Genomic DNA, 17,084 nt, shown 5'->3' with positions numbered 1-17,084 from the left:
GTGTGGATGGAGCCCCCCTCAAGGCCACAGTGCAGCAGCTAAAGATAAAATAGACAGATGTATCATTGTATTTATAGTCATAACAGAATGCATAAGATAAGATTCAGAACTCCCTTTCTTATTCCCACAAAACTTTTAAATAAGATATGCTTACTGACAATTCAGCCTCGGACAGCCTTTGCACGGCACCTCTCTCCAGCCGCAGCCATGGTGAGTATGGCTCTCAAGAGCTACAGAGTGGAAATGAGGAGGGGATTGTTCAGTTGCATAAAACAATAACATTTCAGCCCCTGTTTGTATGAGTAAGAGTACAGGACGAAGGCACTGAGTACTGGCACTATTTTCCACAGGTGGTGGTGATTTTAGCTGATATTTCACTCCTGAGGGCATAAAGGTAAAGAAAACACAGCTGTTTTTGGCATTCCAAAGCTGCACAGGCCTGTATGCCACTAGCCCATTTACTGCAATGGTGCCTGCTAAAGTTGTCATGGAGTGGCATGGGGAAGTGTTCTACTGTGGAGAAGGAAGTAAGGCAGACATCCCTAGAAATCTTTGTATGAGAATTGCCAATTATCTCCATGAAAGTTTCAGTGAGATCTCCCAGGAGGATACAAGGGACAGCCCTGCGTACATAAACTGTTCTGCATGCCGCCTCTCCCGACATAACCCTAGAGGGGAATGAAAAGCAGATGACAACTCTGCCTCTGTTTGTCGTACCCCTGCCTCTTCTCATATGAATAAAACTATGAAAGTCAATAGCTATGTTCTGCTAACTTGGGATTGGGCCAGTTGCCACCTTCACGTTTCAACATTTTAAAGGAGAATGCATGCAGATACTTACCTGAGGTTCTTCCCTTGGATTGAACTCGTCCATGCTTGACTGCTGGGAGTGTCTAGACTGCAGTGGAGCCTCAAGAAGATCCTGGCTTGCAGCATAGCTGGACTCCCCTGCCATGTGTCCCTCTTGCTTCTCCTTCCCACTATTTACGGCACTCTCCCTCTGGCTCCACTAAGATATCCACAATAGCCTGAGGGATCCTGGTGAGATCTCCACCAAGTATGGCATGCAGCTCATTGTAAAAGCAGCAGGTATCGGACTTAGCACCAGATTGACTGTTGGCATCTGTGGACTAGGTCCAAAGGCCCCCTGCTGGAGGCCTCGTGGTCCTGTGTCACCCTGCCCCAGAACAGAGCAGAGAGGAATCCTCCAGGCAGCCTAAAGTGGCTGCAGAGAGTAGCCAATCTGGGGCCAGAAAGGCCCTGTATAAGAGAAGCAGTATTGCAGAGAAGTTCAGTTGCTGGGTGGAGCTCAAGGAGGGAGGTCCGAGTGCCTTGCTGGCTAGACGAACCGCTCACGGCAGAGAGCTCACCAGACAGAACCGAGCCCAGGGAAGGCTGCTGAAGACCAGATGTCTGGCTGGCAGGAAGAACAGCAGGACCAGCGGAAGGCCAGTGCAGGCAGGCTGAAACCTGGGGGACTGAGCACAGAACCTGGCCAGGCCAGCAAGGGTGCAGCTGGTCTGGCTGAAGACTGAGCCCAGGGAGGCCTGCTGAAACATCACAATCTGTGGGTACCGAGATGGGGCCTGGCTGGGTGGTTGAAGGTTGTGCCTCTGGGAGAAGCCTTAGAGCTATGGCCTCATACAAGGTCCAAGATGAGAACTTGGACTGTGCACCCTGGAAGAAGGGACAGTGTGTGGGGCTCGGGCTGAGCTGCGGAAGACCTGCTGAGAGAACCATTGGCTGGGGGGCGCTTGCAAGAGGTGCATACCACCCTGATACAAGAACTAAAATCAAAAGCTGACTTACATCCAACCAACTAAAGGGGGATGCTCACATGAGAGGCAGGTGCCATCCACCAAAAAGGACTGTTTTCATGCACTATTGGCCAGAGAAAGGGAGCGCTCGCAAGAGGTGGGTGCCAACCCCATGACAGCCTCCCTAGCCTTGTGGTATGTCTGCACACAACAAGGGAGAATGCCTAGTTGTAATTACCAAGCTGGGCTATACACATGGGGATCTTAAAGCTGGTATGGCTTCTGGTCTCTGTGACCTCTGGGCCGTGATGTTCGTAATTGTGAGACAGCTGCGGAGGACTGTTAGGGATGACATAGTGCACACAGTTGTCTACGCTTGCATCTCGTTGACTGCAGTACATTGACCATGGTTCAGTGCCATTTAGGGAGGTGGTGTTACTGTGTCGCCGTGACAGCACTTATGTTGGTGAAAGACAACTTTGAGTGTAGACATATGCACAGGTCGACATAAGTCATCTTGCATTGACCTAACTTTTGTTATTACATTCCAGTCTCAGTAAGCAGCACCTCTGAATACTGTTGCAATTTTGTATGCAGTGTTCTTCTAGTCATGTTGATCCCAGGATCCTAGAGATGTAATATCTCTTATTGGACCAAATTCTGTTGGTGTGAGAGACAAGCTTTGAAGCTTACACAGAGCTCTTCTTCAGGTCTGGGAAATGTATTCAATGTGTCACAACTAAATACAAGGTGGAACAGATTGTTCAGCACCACCTACTATAAAGAACTCAAAGACCACAATTTACCTAGGAGTTAATGGATATCATCAAATCCTTCCCCAAACAACTCCAGGAGAAACTGTACATCATCATCCCCCACAACTCCCCACTCCAGGGACCTTCTACATGCTTTCCCAATATATACAAATGATGGAACCAAGGCAGGCCCCCCATATCTGTCCATGACACTTTTAGTGAAGGAGTATCAGGACTCATAGAAACATCCTCAAACCACTCACCACACCGGCTTCCTCCAGGACACAACCAGTTACCTTCAGAAACTCCGCTACATTGACAACCTCCCTCAGAACACCATCCTTGCCACCATGGATGTCCCCTTCCTATACACCAATATCTGTCAAAATGACAGCATCTTTGCTTGCTTCAAATATTCACTAGACAATGGATAACTCTCAGATATCTATCCCAAGCCCACCACCAGACTCGTCCATTTCATCCTCACCCATATCAATTTTACATTCAACAGGAAACACTTTGCCTAAACCATGGGAACAGCTGTGTATAATAGGATGGCTCCCTGATATGCTACCTCTTCATAAGGAAGAGGAAGAATTTCTGGACAAATGCACCATGAAATAAATGATATACCTCAGATACATCAATGGTATTTCCATCCTCTGGACAGAAGATGAAACTTCCTCACAGATTTCCACCACAACTTCAACATCAACCACCACCTGTCCATTAAACACTCTCTAGAATACTCCCTCAGTAGCATCAACTTACTGGCCACCACGATCAGCTTCAACAGTAGAAACATACAGGCAACTATATACAAAAACCCCATGGATCATACTTTTAATATCAGTAACCACTCCAGCCACACCGAGAAATCTGTTACCTATAGTCAGGCACTCAGATACCACACAATATGCTCAGAGGAGAAAGGCCGGTGTACATACCTTAACACTGCCTTCATTAAACAAGGATAATTCACTAGCGAGCTAGATCACATGATGGAATGGGCCACCCAAATAGCCTCAGAAGAACCTGTTGCAATACAGAAATAAAACCCCTTCTGATTGCACATCTGTAGTAGTCACATGCCATGCCACACTGGAACCCATATGGGATATCAAACAGTTACAGCCCATACATGACGTGCGCTCAATCCTGAAAGAATCTTTCCTGAACCCCCTCATCTGGCCTTCGAACAACCCACTGAGGCAATTCAAGCACATCAGAAGTAAGCACCCCACAGACCACAACACACCAATTCAAAGAAGCACCAGACGTTGCCTGAACAACAGATGCAAAACTTGTAGGCTTATCTCCACTGCTATGATGATCAACACAACACACTTTCAAGATCCCTGGGTCCTACACATGCCTATCACAGTGATGTACCTCATCCAGTGCACTGAATGCCCCAGGAACAACTGTGTGGGTCAAATCAGACAATCACTATGCTCTTGAATGAACTCTCATAGAAAAATAAGACAAAAACAACAGATCACCTGTGGGTGAACTAGCGAATAGGAGCGGCAAACAGTGGAGTTTTAAAAGGGAGTTTTCCAGGTGAAGGAGTAGCAGCTACGTTACCCTAGTGTTGAGTTCGTTGTCTGTTTGTGTGCTTACTGTTTGACTGTAGTGTATAGTATGGACTGTTTGTGGGGGCTGAGGCTAGTGACTTGCTAGGCAAGGCTGAATGCTTCTTAACAAAGCTTTGATCCCTAATCCCGTTAGGATCTGTTAACCAGGGGGGAGGGCTACTTGGAGAAAACAAATGTTTAAAAAGCCAGCTCCTAAGCGGCTAGAGCAGCTAGTGAACAGAAGCAACAAATGGGAGTTTTGAGAGGGAGTGAGACACACCTAGCATTCTCTAAACTTAGGCCAATAAACACCCCACTCCACCCCCAAAGAAAGAAGCTGCATAGGAAAAAGAATGCAGGCAGAAGTCCACAGTGGAGTGGGAGCTATCCAGTTTGTTGCACTGAATGCAGGATGTATGATTTCCTGTCTTGTGGGCAGGTAGTGGTGTGTGTGTGTGTCTGTGCGCTCATGCACGCACGCATTCAGCACAAGGAGCTCATGGCCCTCGGAGGCAGAGGACAGGCTCCTGAGACCAGAGTGGCAGAACTGGAATAGCTGAAGGGGATACATGAGACTTTCTGGGACACAGTAGAGTGGTCTCTCACACACCCCAGTTTGACAGCCTCTGTGCTGTTGAGAAGGATGAAAATCTCAGGGAAGGACAACATCACATTGGAGGAGAGAGAAATGATCATGTGGTTGGGGCTCTCCTTCCAGATATCATGGGATCCTCTCACACTGAGGATACCTCTTTGAGGGAGGGAGGGCCCAGTATAAGGAAGAAACAGTTAATTGGAATGGGGGATTTGATCATTAGAAATACAGACAGCTGGGTTTGCGATGCCTGGGAGAACCATCTGGTGAATTGCCTACCAGGTGCAGAGGCTGCAGAACTCTCAAAACATCTAGACAGATTTATATGCAGTGCTGGGGAGGAGCTGATGGTCGTGGTACATGACATAGGAGAAGTTAGGGGGGAGGTCTTGGAGGCTAGATTTAGGGGACTAGTAAGTAGATTGCAGTCCAGGATCTCCATGGTAGCATTCTCTGAAATGCTTCCAGTTCCACATGCAGGGTCAGTTAGGAAGAACTGCAGGGTCTCAATGTGTGGATGAGACAATAGTGGAGGGGAGGAAGGGTTTAAGTTTATTAGGAACTGGGGAACCTTTTGGGAAAGGAGGAGCTTATACAGGAAGGATGGGCTCCACCTAAACCAAAACAGAAACTGATTGCTGACATGTAAAATTAAAAAGGTTGTAGAGAAGTTTTTAAACTAAGGGGGCTAGGGGAAAGCCGACAGGTGTGGAGGAGCACATGGTTTGGACAGAAACATCCCGTGCGGGGGATCTATTAATGGGAATTTTCCTAGTAAAGAAGACAGGATAGAAGTAGATAAAGCACAGGTGGGAACTGAAGGGAAACATTCAAATGAGAATCCCATTCATTTACTTCACATGAAGGCAGACAGCTAAACAGGGGCAAATGTTACAAGTGCTAGAAGTCTAAATACTACAGATGGGTGAACTTGAGTGCCTTGTATTAAATGAGGATATTAATATAATAGGCATCACAGAAACATGTTGGAATTGTGGCTATCAATGAGACGCTAAGACCAGGTTACAAAATGTATAGGAATAACAGAATAGGTTGTGCTGGTGGGGGAGTGGCACCAGGGCCGGCATTAGACCGATTCCCCTAAATAAGAGCGCCTAACTTAGGCGCCTTTTTAATTTTTACTCACCCGGCAGCGCTCCAGATCTTCAGCGGCAGGTCCTTCACTCACTCTGGGTCTTCGGTGGCATTTCAGCCACAGATCCTTCAGTGTCATGGAAGACCCGGAGCACTGCTAGGTGAGTCATCCCTGCCGGGGCCCCATCGAAACTATTCAAATCAAGCCCCACACTTCCTAAAGCCCCCATACTTCCTTAGTGGCACTATATGTGAAAGAAGGCATAGAGTCAAATATTAATCAAACCATATCATAGACTCCGTATGGATAGAAATTCTATGCTTGAATAATAAAAGTGAGCAGTAGGCATACACTGTGGATAGGGCCTTACCAATTTCACGGCCATGAAAAATGTGTCACGGTCCATGAAATCCGCCATTCCCCATGAAATCTGATCTCCCTGTGCTGCTGGGAGCCTGGGTCTCCTTGCTGTTCGTCTGGCTGGGCGCTAGCAGGACACTTCTGTTCTGGAGCAGCCTGGGACCTGGGCTCCGGGCTCCCATCCCCACATGGCTCCTGCCGTGGCTCTGGGCACATAGCTCAGGGCTTCCTCCCCCAGCAGCTCCTGCCAGGCCTGGGGGCTTCTGTTCTCAAAGGCTGCAGCCGGGGAAGCCCAGGTCTGGGCTTCTGCCCACTCCCACAGCTCGAGTTCTGGGCATGGAGCTCTGGGTTTCTCCCCCAGTGGCATGTGTTGGGGCACAGGGCTTCTGCAGCTGGGGCTGCCTGGGCTCTGGGTTTCTGCCCATACCTGTAGCTCCTGCGTGGCTCTAGGCACAGCTTGGGGCTCCTCGCCCCCCACCCCTTCAGCTCCTGCTGGGGATGAGAGCTTCTGTTCCCAGTGGCTGCAGCCGGGGCAGCCTGAGCTCTGGGCTTCTGCCCCCCCACAACTTCAACTGGGACAACCCGGGCTCGAGGTTTCTGACTCCTCCGGCACTTCCTAACTTTTGAGTATTTGGCTTTGCAACCTATTCTTTTAATGTAGTTTTGGGGATGTAATTTCCTAGGTTTATTTTAAAGGACAAAGGTAAAACTTTAGCTGTAAAAGTCTCACCATCATGCTCCATTAACAGGTTTTCTGCCATGAACTTTCACTGGCAATGCAGCACAGACTTCTATCGTTTGTACTTTAGGTAGCTACGGTTAGCTGACAGCAGGAGAAGGCTGTAATTCCACATGGGGGGAAATGAGTCACTGGCACAGTGACCATGGGCTGGGTCCACAGGGTGATTGTGGGGAGTCTGACAGCTTTCTTTCATTCCCACTCCAGGAAGTGGGGGACTTCTGCTCCATATGGAATCTCTAGATGGAAGATGGGCTGTTGGGTCCTGGGGATTTAAGCGGAGAGCCCGAAAGTAAGGATTACAACTCAGTTAAGTCTGTATCTTATTTCACAGACAAAAGGCACTTCTCTACTGTGAGAGGTATTCTCCCCTAGCCGCATAACAAATGCCTGCAGCAACCAGTGGATGTGTGAAGGCTTAAAAAAAAAAAAAATAAATAATTGCAAGAATCCTTTATAAGGAAAAGTGTTAACCTAAATATGAGGTCACTAGTATCATCTCCTATTTAAAAAACAAAAACAAAAAAACTGACCCTTGTTCTAGGCGCCCTATTATTTTATAATTAAAAACTTGGTCAAACAGACAAAGTGGCTGGCTTTTCATTACACCAAAACAGCCAGTTAGCCAAAAACCAAACTCCTTGCACCATAAACTCTAATCCACTTCCCAACAAAAGAAAATACCCACCATTCTCCTTTCCTAAATGCCTGCCCTAGTAACTGTGTTTGCAGCATGTCCTTGGCACTGACATATTAGTAAGCTCCAGCTCTGGCACCTCTGCTGATCCCAACCATAGCAGTGTCTCATGGAGAAAGAGGCAGGTCTTTCAGGTAGGCAGGTCCCGAGCTATGTTGGGCTTTATAAATCATAATCAACTTCTTCTGCCTTGTCTTGATTAGGCAATAAAGTGTGTTTGTGCCGTGTGTTATCTCATTTTAGTTAACATGTTAATTTAATAAAATCTCAGTGAAAAGATCATTGTAATTTTAACACATTAACAGGTAAAGGTCAGCACTAATGGACAGCCTGCAGTTCACTTTAATCTGTTAACATGTGGAAACTATAAACTGCTTTGACTTCACTAGGATTTTACCTCATGTTTCCTAAAGCTTTGTAAGAACACACCTTTTTATTTTCCCCTGTGAAGACGCACCCTGTACTCCTCTACTCAGAGGAAAGAAAAAAAAGCACTAATGCACATCTTTGAGTTCTGGTATCACATGTTCATGGAGATGCCCAGCTTTAGAATAGTCTGCTACCTTCTGTGTCAGCTTTAGTTTCCAGGTTGATTTAAAGGTGTTCCATGTAACAGTACAATGCATCGTCTAAACTTGAAATGTTTAGGTGTGAATGCCCATTGCATGGTCTACATCTGAGAGAGAAGTTTGTAACTATCTGAGCAAATGTGGTGAAAGTTGTCACTGCTGCTGTATGACATCAGCTGCCGTCTGATAAACATCACCCCCTAAATCATGCACTCTATTGACAAACATGCCCTCAGTTAGAGGGGCAAATATAATCTTTGCTATATCCTTTTGTTGCTTCTCCTAGCCCACTATCATCACTGCAATCTAACCTAAACTGATTTTCATTCAGCTCACTCTGATCCACACCCCATATGCCACCAGAGACTATGGAAGGTGCTCAATCATACTGTCTGTCTGTGATAAATTGGAGTCTCAGAGTTGAGTATTGCCAGCATATTCTGTGGGGAAAAGACACTAATCATTGCAATGACCCAATCTCATATTGAACAGCAAAGATAATGAGAGAGACCCTTATTATTTCCCCCCATTAGAGGGCCATAAAGGCAAAAAAGCAAATACCTAAAACTACCCTTCAGGATCTCTCTGACAGAAAAGAAGGAAGTCACAGGAAGCTAGCCTAAGCTGCTTGCACTTTGGGAGTAGATAACACTTCGCAGTCAGTAGTTTCAAAGACAGCTGGTGCTCCAAAGCTGACGCTGCGTGGACTCTGGATAACCATTGCTGGGAGATCAGCGACTCACACCATCAGTGCCATTCAGTGATAAAAGCAGATTGACGAAGATCTGAGGCTCCTAAATACTGAGTTCTGTCATCCAGCCTTCTTCCTATTCTTAATTCAAAATGAAAGATTATCATAATTATCCAGGTTGACAGTTTCAGTGGGTGATTTCTTAAGCAGAGGTTGTACTTGTATCTTTAAAAACATAGTGTGCCCTGCATTCCTTTTAAACAAGTAATAAGTGCCATCAGCGGACACAGCACTTGGTCCCTCACCAACTTTCACCAGTCAGGAAGGACATACTGTAGATCCTCAGAGTTACCTCAAGAATGTAGGTTGTTCATAACTCTGAACAAAACATTGGGGTTGTTCTTTCAAAAGTTTGCAACTGAACTTTACTATGCAGAAGAAAAATGCTGTTCTTCCTTCATTTTTTTTAGTAGTTTACCTTTTAATACTGTACTGTAGTGTATTTACTTAGTTTTGGTCTCTGCTGCTGCCTGATTGCGTTCTTCTGGTTCCAAATGAGGTGTGTGGTTGACTTGTCAGTTCATAACTCTGGTGCTTGTAACTGAGGTTCTACTGTAGATTCAAAAACCAGTTGTGAAACAAAGGTTGCCTATCACATCCAGAATCTCGGCATCGCTTGCCTAATTCTGAATCAGAGACAGCTTAGCCTCCAACTTTTCAAGATCCTGCTTGTCTACAATGCGCAGAGTTCACCAAGTTTTGCAGGTCCAGTTTTCTCTGCAAAATGATTTAAAAAAAAAAATGTCCTCACAACTGAGGGTGCTGAAATCTGCCCCTGAAACAGTAGTCTGGCTACAGCAGACAAACTAAATCTGTTGTTTGAGAAGCTGCAAATACCGTAGAAGAGACTAAGAATCCTCCTCTGTGCCTACTGAACAGCTACTTCAAAAAAGTCTTTTGACTATTTGCAACCAATATTTTACAACCTGTGACTTCTGCCACCACCATCTTTCTTCTCCTTTCATCTTTCAGAAATTATTACCAGAATGACCTGAGAGGATGAAGCTGGGGAAGAAGATGCATAGAGAAGCATCACAGAGTAGAGAAGTTCTTTATGACTTTAGTAAAACCTCTGTCACGTTACATTTCAGTTTTGAGTGCTTCAAAACCAGACATATTGACAAACTGGGAGGGAGTTTTAAGAACTCTAAATGAGGGATTGATTTTATTTATAGACCTAAGTGTGTACATGTTGGCTGAATAGAGGGTAGGAACATACAAATATCTGAAATTTGTCAGCACTAAGGATGGTGAAAAATTGCGTAGGATTGTACAGGAGGGTATAACTAGAAGTAACTAACTAGATGCAATTTAAAGGAAAAATTAAGTTGACTGTTGTAAAAAGCTTCCTTGACACAATAAGATTTTACTATGTAATAGTCTCTTAAGGGAAGTCCTAATAGACCCATCAACTGGGTCATTTAAAACTAGGAAATAGAGCAGGGAATTATCCAAAGGAACAGGATATAGATGAGCTGACACAATATATCTTTTGTCATTTGAATATGTAGGATTCTGTGAAAGCAGTATTGAGTCTTTCATCTAAATAACATAAGTAAAATGTGCCTGGGCTTGTCTTAAAGATGAGACTAAACAACTATAAAAAGTGGAGGTGAAATCAATCAAACTTTAACTTAATGTTTTGATTCCTGCCGTTTAGAATGAACAGTTGTATTTTTGTATCACCTTTAAAACATAGATCCAGATTTTCAAAAATGCATGTACAAGTTGAGCAGGCACATTCTTGAAAATTTAAGCATACTTTGATCCCACAACGATAGTATCTCCCTATTTGGACTTCTGTCTCACAACCTGTGGAAAATCAGTGCAGGTATATGGTCTGTAATGCCATGGTTTGCAAAGGGTTACAAGTTCTGTAAAATTACTTTCAGCATGTTTCTTTCCTTTCCCATACGTTTGAATGTCATTTTAAAGTGTACTTTATATTGTTTTGACTCCATAGCTATGAATCAGCGAATCAGCCAAAGTGCTCCAGTGAAACAGCCACCCCCACTGGCTCCTCAGAGTCCTCAAGGTGGAGTGATGGGCGGAGGCAGCTCCAATCAACAGCAGCAGATGAGACTGCAACAGCTGCAGATGGAGAAAGAGAGACTGCGACTGAAGCATCAAGAACTGCTTCGGCAGGTGAGGCCACAGGTTAGACACAGACTTCCACTATATTTTTTGTATGTTTTTGTTGTTGCACTTGCTTGGCAATTCCAGGGAGCGTAAAGCACCAGACACCGCATAAGGTTTTAAGCTCCAAAGAGAGGGCTGGGCTGCATTCATTATGATGTCACCTCAGTAGCAGAAGCTCTAGACCAGTGGTTTTCAAACTTTTTTTTCTGGCAACTCAGTTGAAGAAAATTGTTGATGCCCATGACCCAACAAAGCTGAGAATGTGGGAGGGGGCTCAGGGCTGGGGCAGAGGATTGGGGTGCCGGGGTGAAAGCTGTGAGGTGGGGCTGGGAATGAGGGGCTTAGGGTGTGGGAGGGGGCTCTGGCCTGGGGCAGGAGGTTGGGGTCCAAGAGAGGGGTCAGGGCTCGGCTGGGGATACTAGTTCTGGAGTGGGGCCAGGGATGAGGGGTTTGGAGTGCAGGAGGGGGCTTCAGGTTGGAGGGGGTGGGTTCAGGGCTGGGGTAGGGGATTGAGGCGCAGGCCTACCTCTGGCAGCTCCTGATCAGTGGTCTAGCCAGGGTGCAGAGGCAGGCTTCCCGCCTGTCCTGGCACCATGGACCGCACTGCGCCCCAGAAGTGTCCAGCAGCTGGTCCAGCTCCTAAGCGGAGGCGCGCACAGCTTTCACTCGCAGACACTGGGCAGCGCGCAGCACCCTCTGGCCCCCTGTTTAGAAACCGGATGTACTGCTGGCTGCTTCTGGGGCTCAGCCTAGTGTCAGAACAGGTAGGGACTACTAGCTTTTACTGGCCGGCCGCCAGGGTCCCTGGGTGCTGAGCAAGGCGACCCAGTACTGGGTCGTGACCAAAGTTTGAAAACCACTGCTATAGACTTGCTAGATGCAAGACTTTTTCTTCAGCAAAATTCCCAAAGAGCAAACATCTTCACTAGTTGAAGTGTCATTAGGGTGGTACAAGTAAGAGAGCACCACAGAGTAATGATCTTATTGGAGATTTCTCTGAAAATATTTTTCACCTCCAAAGAGCTCGAACTGATACAAGAGCCAGAGAGGCTGGTTCCCCACATCTGCTTGTCCTTCGTTTTAAGGATAAACCTTTTCAATATCACTTTTTTTTTTAAGTATGACTTTAGAACACATTGCAATCCAAAGGATACAAAAGTGTTTTTCAAATTACATGCTCTAGGTAGAGGAATCACCTCGTTACTGAAATTCATCCACGTCCAAATAGTGTGCAGGCTGAACAACTGAATAGGCTTTGCTGGGTTTGGAACCTGTTGTTCTCTTGTGTCTAGGTATTTCAAACCTGGTGCTTAAATGTTACGCCATTCCTTCTAGAACTTTTCTGTTAACAAAAACTGGTCATTGAGAGAATGGTTGGTCTGGGAGGCAGGAACTCTGGATTTTGAATCCCAGCTCCGACTCCCTTTGTGACATTGGGCAACCCAGTAAACCTTCCACCCTAGTTTCTCCATTTATAAGATGCAATAACGTTTATGTACTGTCTCACAGGGTATTGTGAAGATTAATGATTGAAAGCACTTTGAAGATGGAAAGTGCTGTAGAAATACTCACTATTCAAATAGCCCAGTGTTTTCAAAGGATAACAGCAATAGAAGTAGGATCGTTTTAAAGACAAAAGGAAAACATCATGCACTGTAATTTAGTTAAGCCAGCTTTCAACACTGGGTAGAGGTGCTCCAAATATCCAGCTAGTAGTGAATTAAGTGTATTCACTACTAACTAAACACACAACCCATTATAAGCAGCTTCTTTAAATAAGTTACAGGAAGGAAAATGTGAGAGGGGAAAAAAATATATGTGAGAGACATTGCTTATGTTGTCATAGTAAGGAAGTAATTCCGTAAGTGTAATTATTTACTTACAAGCAGCATACTTAACGGAGCATTTAACATGTTCCTTTTTTACTTTGTTTTAACTAGCTTTTAATTTTAACAATTTATCCAGATTCAGTTGTAGATTATGAACTTGGTTAGTTTTGCAACTGAGTAACCTTGGGGAAGAAAACCCAACCAGACCATGTCGTCTGTTTCCACAATCGCCACTTTAAAAGTTCCATTAACGTTTTTCTTTCTGGGTTTTTGGTAGAAGATAGCTGCCATCTTGTCCCAGACATTTAGGTTATCCTCAGCTTTGTAGAACTGATGAGGGAAGCACTGACACCCTAGTCTTTTCTTTGAGAAAAACTTTTAAAGTCTTATCCTCTTCCCTTTCCACTTTGGTGATGGGCCTTGTATCAGGAGAGGATAGTATCTTCATGCCCTCTTTCTTTTTCTTCGTCACCTGTGGTATTCTGTCCTTGACCTGGAGTCTTATTCCCATTGTCCCTTTTGAAATCAAGGCCTGTTTGTAGGAATCTTTAGCATCTCTTGATATAAGATGGGTCATCTTTAAAATTGGGTACTTCTTCTTAAGGAGTGCCTAAATAAGATAGCATCAGGACTCCCTTTCTGCTTAAGCACCCAGTCCTCTGCTGTTCCTGCTTCGCTATTAATTCTCCAGCAAATGTCTATCCTATGCTAGCATGCTTCTAGATAGGCCTTCTAGTTTTCCTACCTCAGCTCTCCTTGAGAAATCTGACTAACGTTGAATCAGGTGACCGTCAGTTCCCTCCATGTTCTCCTTCACTGATTAAGTTTTTCTGTCATGTTCACATGCTCAGTAAACATTTGAGTTTTGTTTCATTGTGAAGTGATTTTCATCAGCTCTTAACTCCCTTACCTTGTCTCATCTTGGGTTGTCTTGGGGACTCAATACTACAAGATGGTGTTTGTAAGTCAGCCTGCACAGCCAAATCATGCAGCTTAAAGTAATTTTTATCCATCTTATTTTTTACTCTTAGGCATTGCGGAATATCAATCCCAGCACAGCAAATTCTCCAAAACGTCAGGTAGGCTCTTAACTGATGATTCAGTGTAATAAGAAACAATGAAAGTGTTAAATTAGGCTAGCTGAGGAACTTGTTTTACATGAAGCTATGAATAACAGCTGGCTCTGCCTTACACCTTTTTAAGCCACTGCTCTAGTTGTGATCCCTAATGTCAGTGTTAAGAGTGCTTCATTACTTCATCATTATTTCAATATTTTAAAGCAAATGTGGAATTTGTTACACTTTTCACATTTCAAAGAACTTTCTCTTGTTTTTCATTCTTGATGATATTGAAATTCCAATTTTCATCCCATCAGAATAGACATGTAAGCAAACTTCCCATTAAATGTAATGTAATAGCTAGTGGTTTTTAAATAATCTTCAGACATGAAGTATGTTCTGATCAGCACAGTGCTTGTATCTAAAACAAACACTATCTTGAGATAAGTACCCTATACATTAATTCACTGAATAAAAGATCACCCAGAATATTTACAAGAGTATTTCTTTTTTTCTTTTTCTTTTTCCTTTGTGTATATATAACAGGATCATTGAGAATAAATTAAACTGTCGGAATAGTTGCTAGAATCAGATAATATGCAACATGGAAATCAAAAATCAATCATTTAAGTTCTGTAATTAAACAAGCACTTATTATGCACCAAAATCAAAACAAACAAACAAAAATCAGTGCAAGAGGAAATGATCAGAATTTGAGGAGTAATAGGATTCCGAATACATAACCAATTGAATGTGAATTCCTCTCAAACCATTGGGAATTGGAAAGCAATGTAATATATTGCTGAAAAGGTGGTTTTCCCTAGATATGATCTTAGGACTGAATTGTCCTAGAAACTTGCAGTCATCATATGGTTATTGTTAATATACCCATTCTTTGGACAATACTCATTGGCAATTTGTGTGTAGCATATACCAGGCTTTGTGCTGTGCTTTTTACTGTACGAAAACATAGTATAATGAAAACCTATATATCCTGCACATCTGCATCCAGACTCTGCTGAAAAATAGTATCAGAATCCATCACCTTAAAAAATTAATTTCTAGCCCTTATAGTTGCAAACAGAACCTTCAGAGTAAAACACATGCTGTGCTGTCTTCTTGAGCCTGCAAACAGATATCCCTCCGAAAAACAGCTATCCCGTTTATCTTTGCCATCAACTCTGAAACCTAAAAATGGTCATTAAAATGCCAACATTACTTCACTGATAATTTTAGGAGCGAGACATCACTGTTGGATGCAGAGATGAAAAATGGAACAACTGGTGGTTAAGGTTTCCTGGAGAGGGAGTAATTCAAGTTCATCACGAAATTAAGTTACCTAGATTCTTGGTCACAAATGGATGGTAAAGAGGAGCTGCTTTTCCACCCCCTAAAATCCCAAACTGCCTTCCACACCTTCCCACCTTATCCTAACCCAACTGTCAGAACTTCCACCTTGTCTTCCTTTCCCACAACAGCTGTGGCAGATACTTGAGAACACAAAAATATGCAGCAAATTGAAATATTTGGAGACAGTATGAATACCAAAATACAGAGCATTTTCATATTTAACTCAGTGCAAGTGTCAATGTTTTAAACTACTTTTGAATTTCTAGTTAATCATTTATTCAATGCAACAGAAACCAGAGGGACCAGAGTGCAGTTATGGGGTCTTGAGTTTATTTAGTTGGGTGTAGATTAGAGCAGCTAAAAAATTATGATGGGTCTTGGAGTCCTTAGTGATTTCAGCATCTTTGCCTTAAATGGCATTTATAAGTTAGCTGAGGACCTCTTTGCCACTTCCAAGCATGAGACTATTCTCAACAGTTGTCCACCCTCAATCCTATTTTATGATCTGGGATTGGTTGATGAGGCGTGTGGCAAAAGCAGGATTAAAGTCTGATATATTAAATTCAGGTTTATGTTGGGGCTTAACATTGCTCACATCAGGTCATGGGACCTATTGTGTACTAGTCTTCCTTTAGGTTTAAAGGACTTAGGTTTCAGAGTGCTCTGAGATAGACAGAATGCAGCCAGTAGGTTACTCTGTTGATGGCCTGGAAGAGATGGTAAAGCATTTTTTGTTCTTGACTGTTGTTACAGTGCCATCTAAAAGTACCTTTTGTTTACTCTTTCTTCATATGTCACTTTACTAAGATGATGATCTGCCACAGATGGAGGAGGAAGATTAGAGAACTACTAGTGGAAATTGTACTCTAAAAGTTCCTTGGAGGTTTTAGGTCCGTGTCTCTGGCAATAAAATAATTCAAGTCACAATCAGCATAACTAATCCAGGGTATGAACAGCCTGGTGAATCAGGGCTGTCTTTAGTCAGAAATAATATATTTCTTCAGTAGACTACTACTTCTTCTTGTCAGGTCATTCCTCTGTTTTGCTTATTAAAATCCATCTTTAGACTGGATTAGTTGCTTCCACAATGGTGGATTCTTGGTTTTTTTTCCCCCAAAGCTTTAAGAGACCTTGAGAGTGCTTCATGCTGTGTCCAGGTTGGATTCATTGTCTCCCCTTGGGAGGTCAGGGAGCCATTATCTCTCAAGTGACTCCTTGTGCAAAACTTTGTCTTGATGCTGGCCACTCATCAACTATTTCCGTTTTGGGAATGGATACTGAGAACTCTGTGGTAAGGTGGCTTTGACTTTTTACCTGAACAGTTAGATAACCTTGACACCTTTCAGTCCACTCTGAGATCTGAATATGGTACTGAGGTTGCAGTGGTTTGGCTGGTTAGTTCTTTTAGCTGTCAGCTGCCTTGCATGGGGTTAAACATGAAGTGTTTTGAGTCTGCAAATACTACCAGTGGCTGGGTTGTGTTGTGGGGTTTTTTTTGTTTTTTTTTCTGTCAGGGATCTGAGAGAGGGGTGGTATTGATCAGTTGCTAATCTTTGTGAAGCGTACTGCAAAGGGCTCTATGTTTGTAGGGGGACTTGAGTTTCTCATAACTCCTATATATGTTCTAACAAAAAAAATCCAGAGAATCTGAAAGCGGAAGTTGCAACTTCCTTTTTGGGTGAAGATAGAGGAAATCACTCTCAGCTATTACTGCTACGTGGAAATCCAGAAGCACATGAAGCATTTATGTAGGGACTTGTACCAACTCATCACCATCATCAGAGTGCCTAACAAATATCTACAGTTGCAAAT

The 17,084-nt window shown here is 43.7% G+C and overlaps 1 protein-coding gene across 8 annotated transcripts in view; it reads left to right on the top strand.

Moving 5' to 3' along the window:
- YAP1 (Yes1 associated transcriptional regulator) overlaps window positions 1–17,084 on the top strand; it is a 167,394-nt gene that overhangs the window by 119,325 nt on the left and 30,985 nt on the right. For 2 of the 8 annotated variants that reach the window (XM_032762871.2, XM_032762875.2), the window contains 2 exons: window positions 10,860–11,053; window positions 13,896–13,943. In XM_032762871.2, coding sequence (XP_032618762.1) covers window positions 10,860–11,053; window positions 13,896–13,943 — 242 coding nt within the window. The remainder of the gene's footprint in view (window positions 1–10,859; window positions 11,054–13,895; window positions 13,944–17,084) is intronic. The other 6 variants (XM_032762872.2, XM_032762876.2, XM_032762878.2 and 3 more) reach the window with 3 other exon arrangements.

This window comes from Chelonoidis abingdonii, chromosome 1, assembly GCF_003597395.2.
Source record: "Chelonoidis abingdonii isolate Lonesome George chromosome 1, CheloAbing_2.0, whole genome shotgun sequence".
NCBI classification, from domain to species: Eukaryota; Metazoa; Chordata; order Testudines; family Testudinidae; genus Chelonoidis; species Chelonoidis abingdonii.
This window is presented reverse-complemented; position numbering and strand designations above follow the sequence as displayed.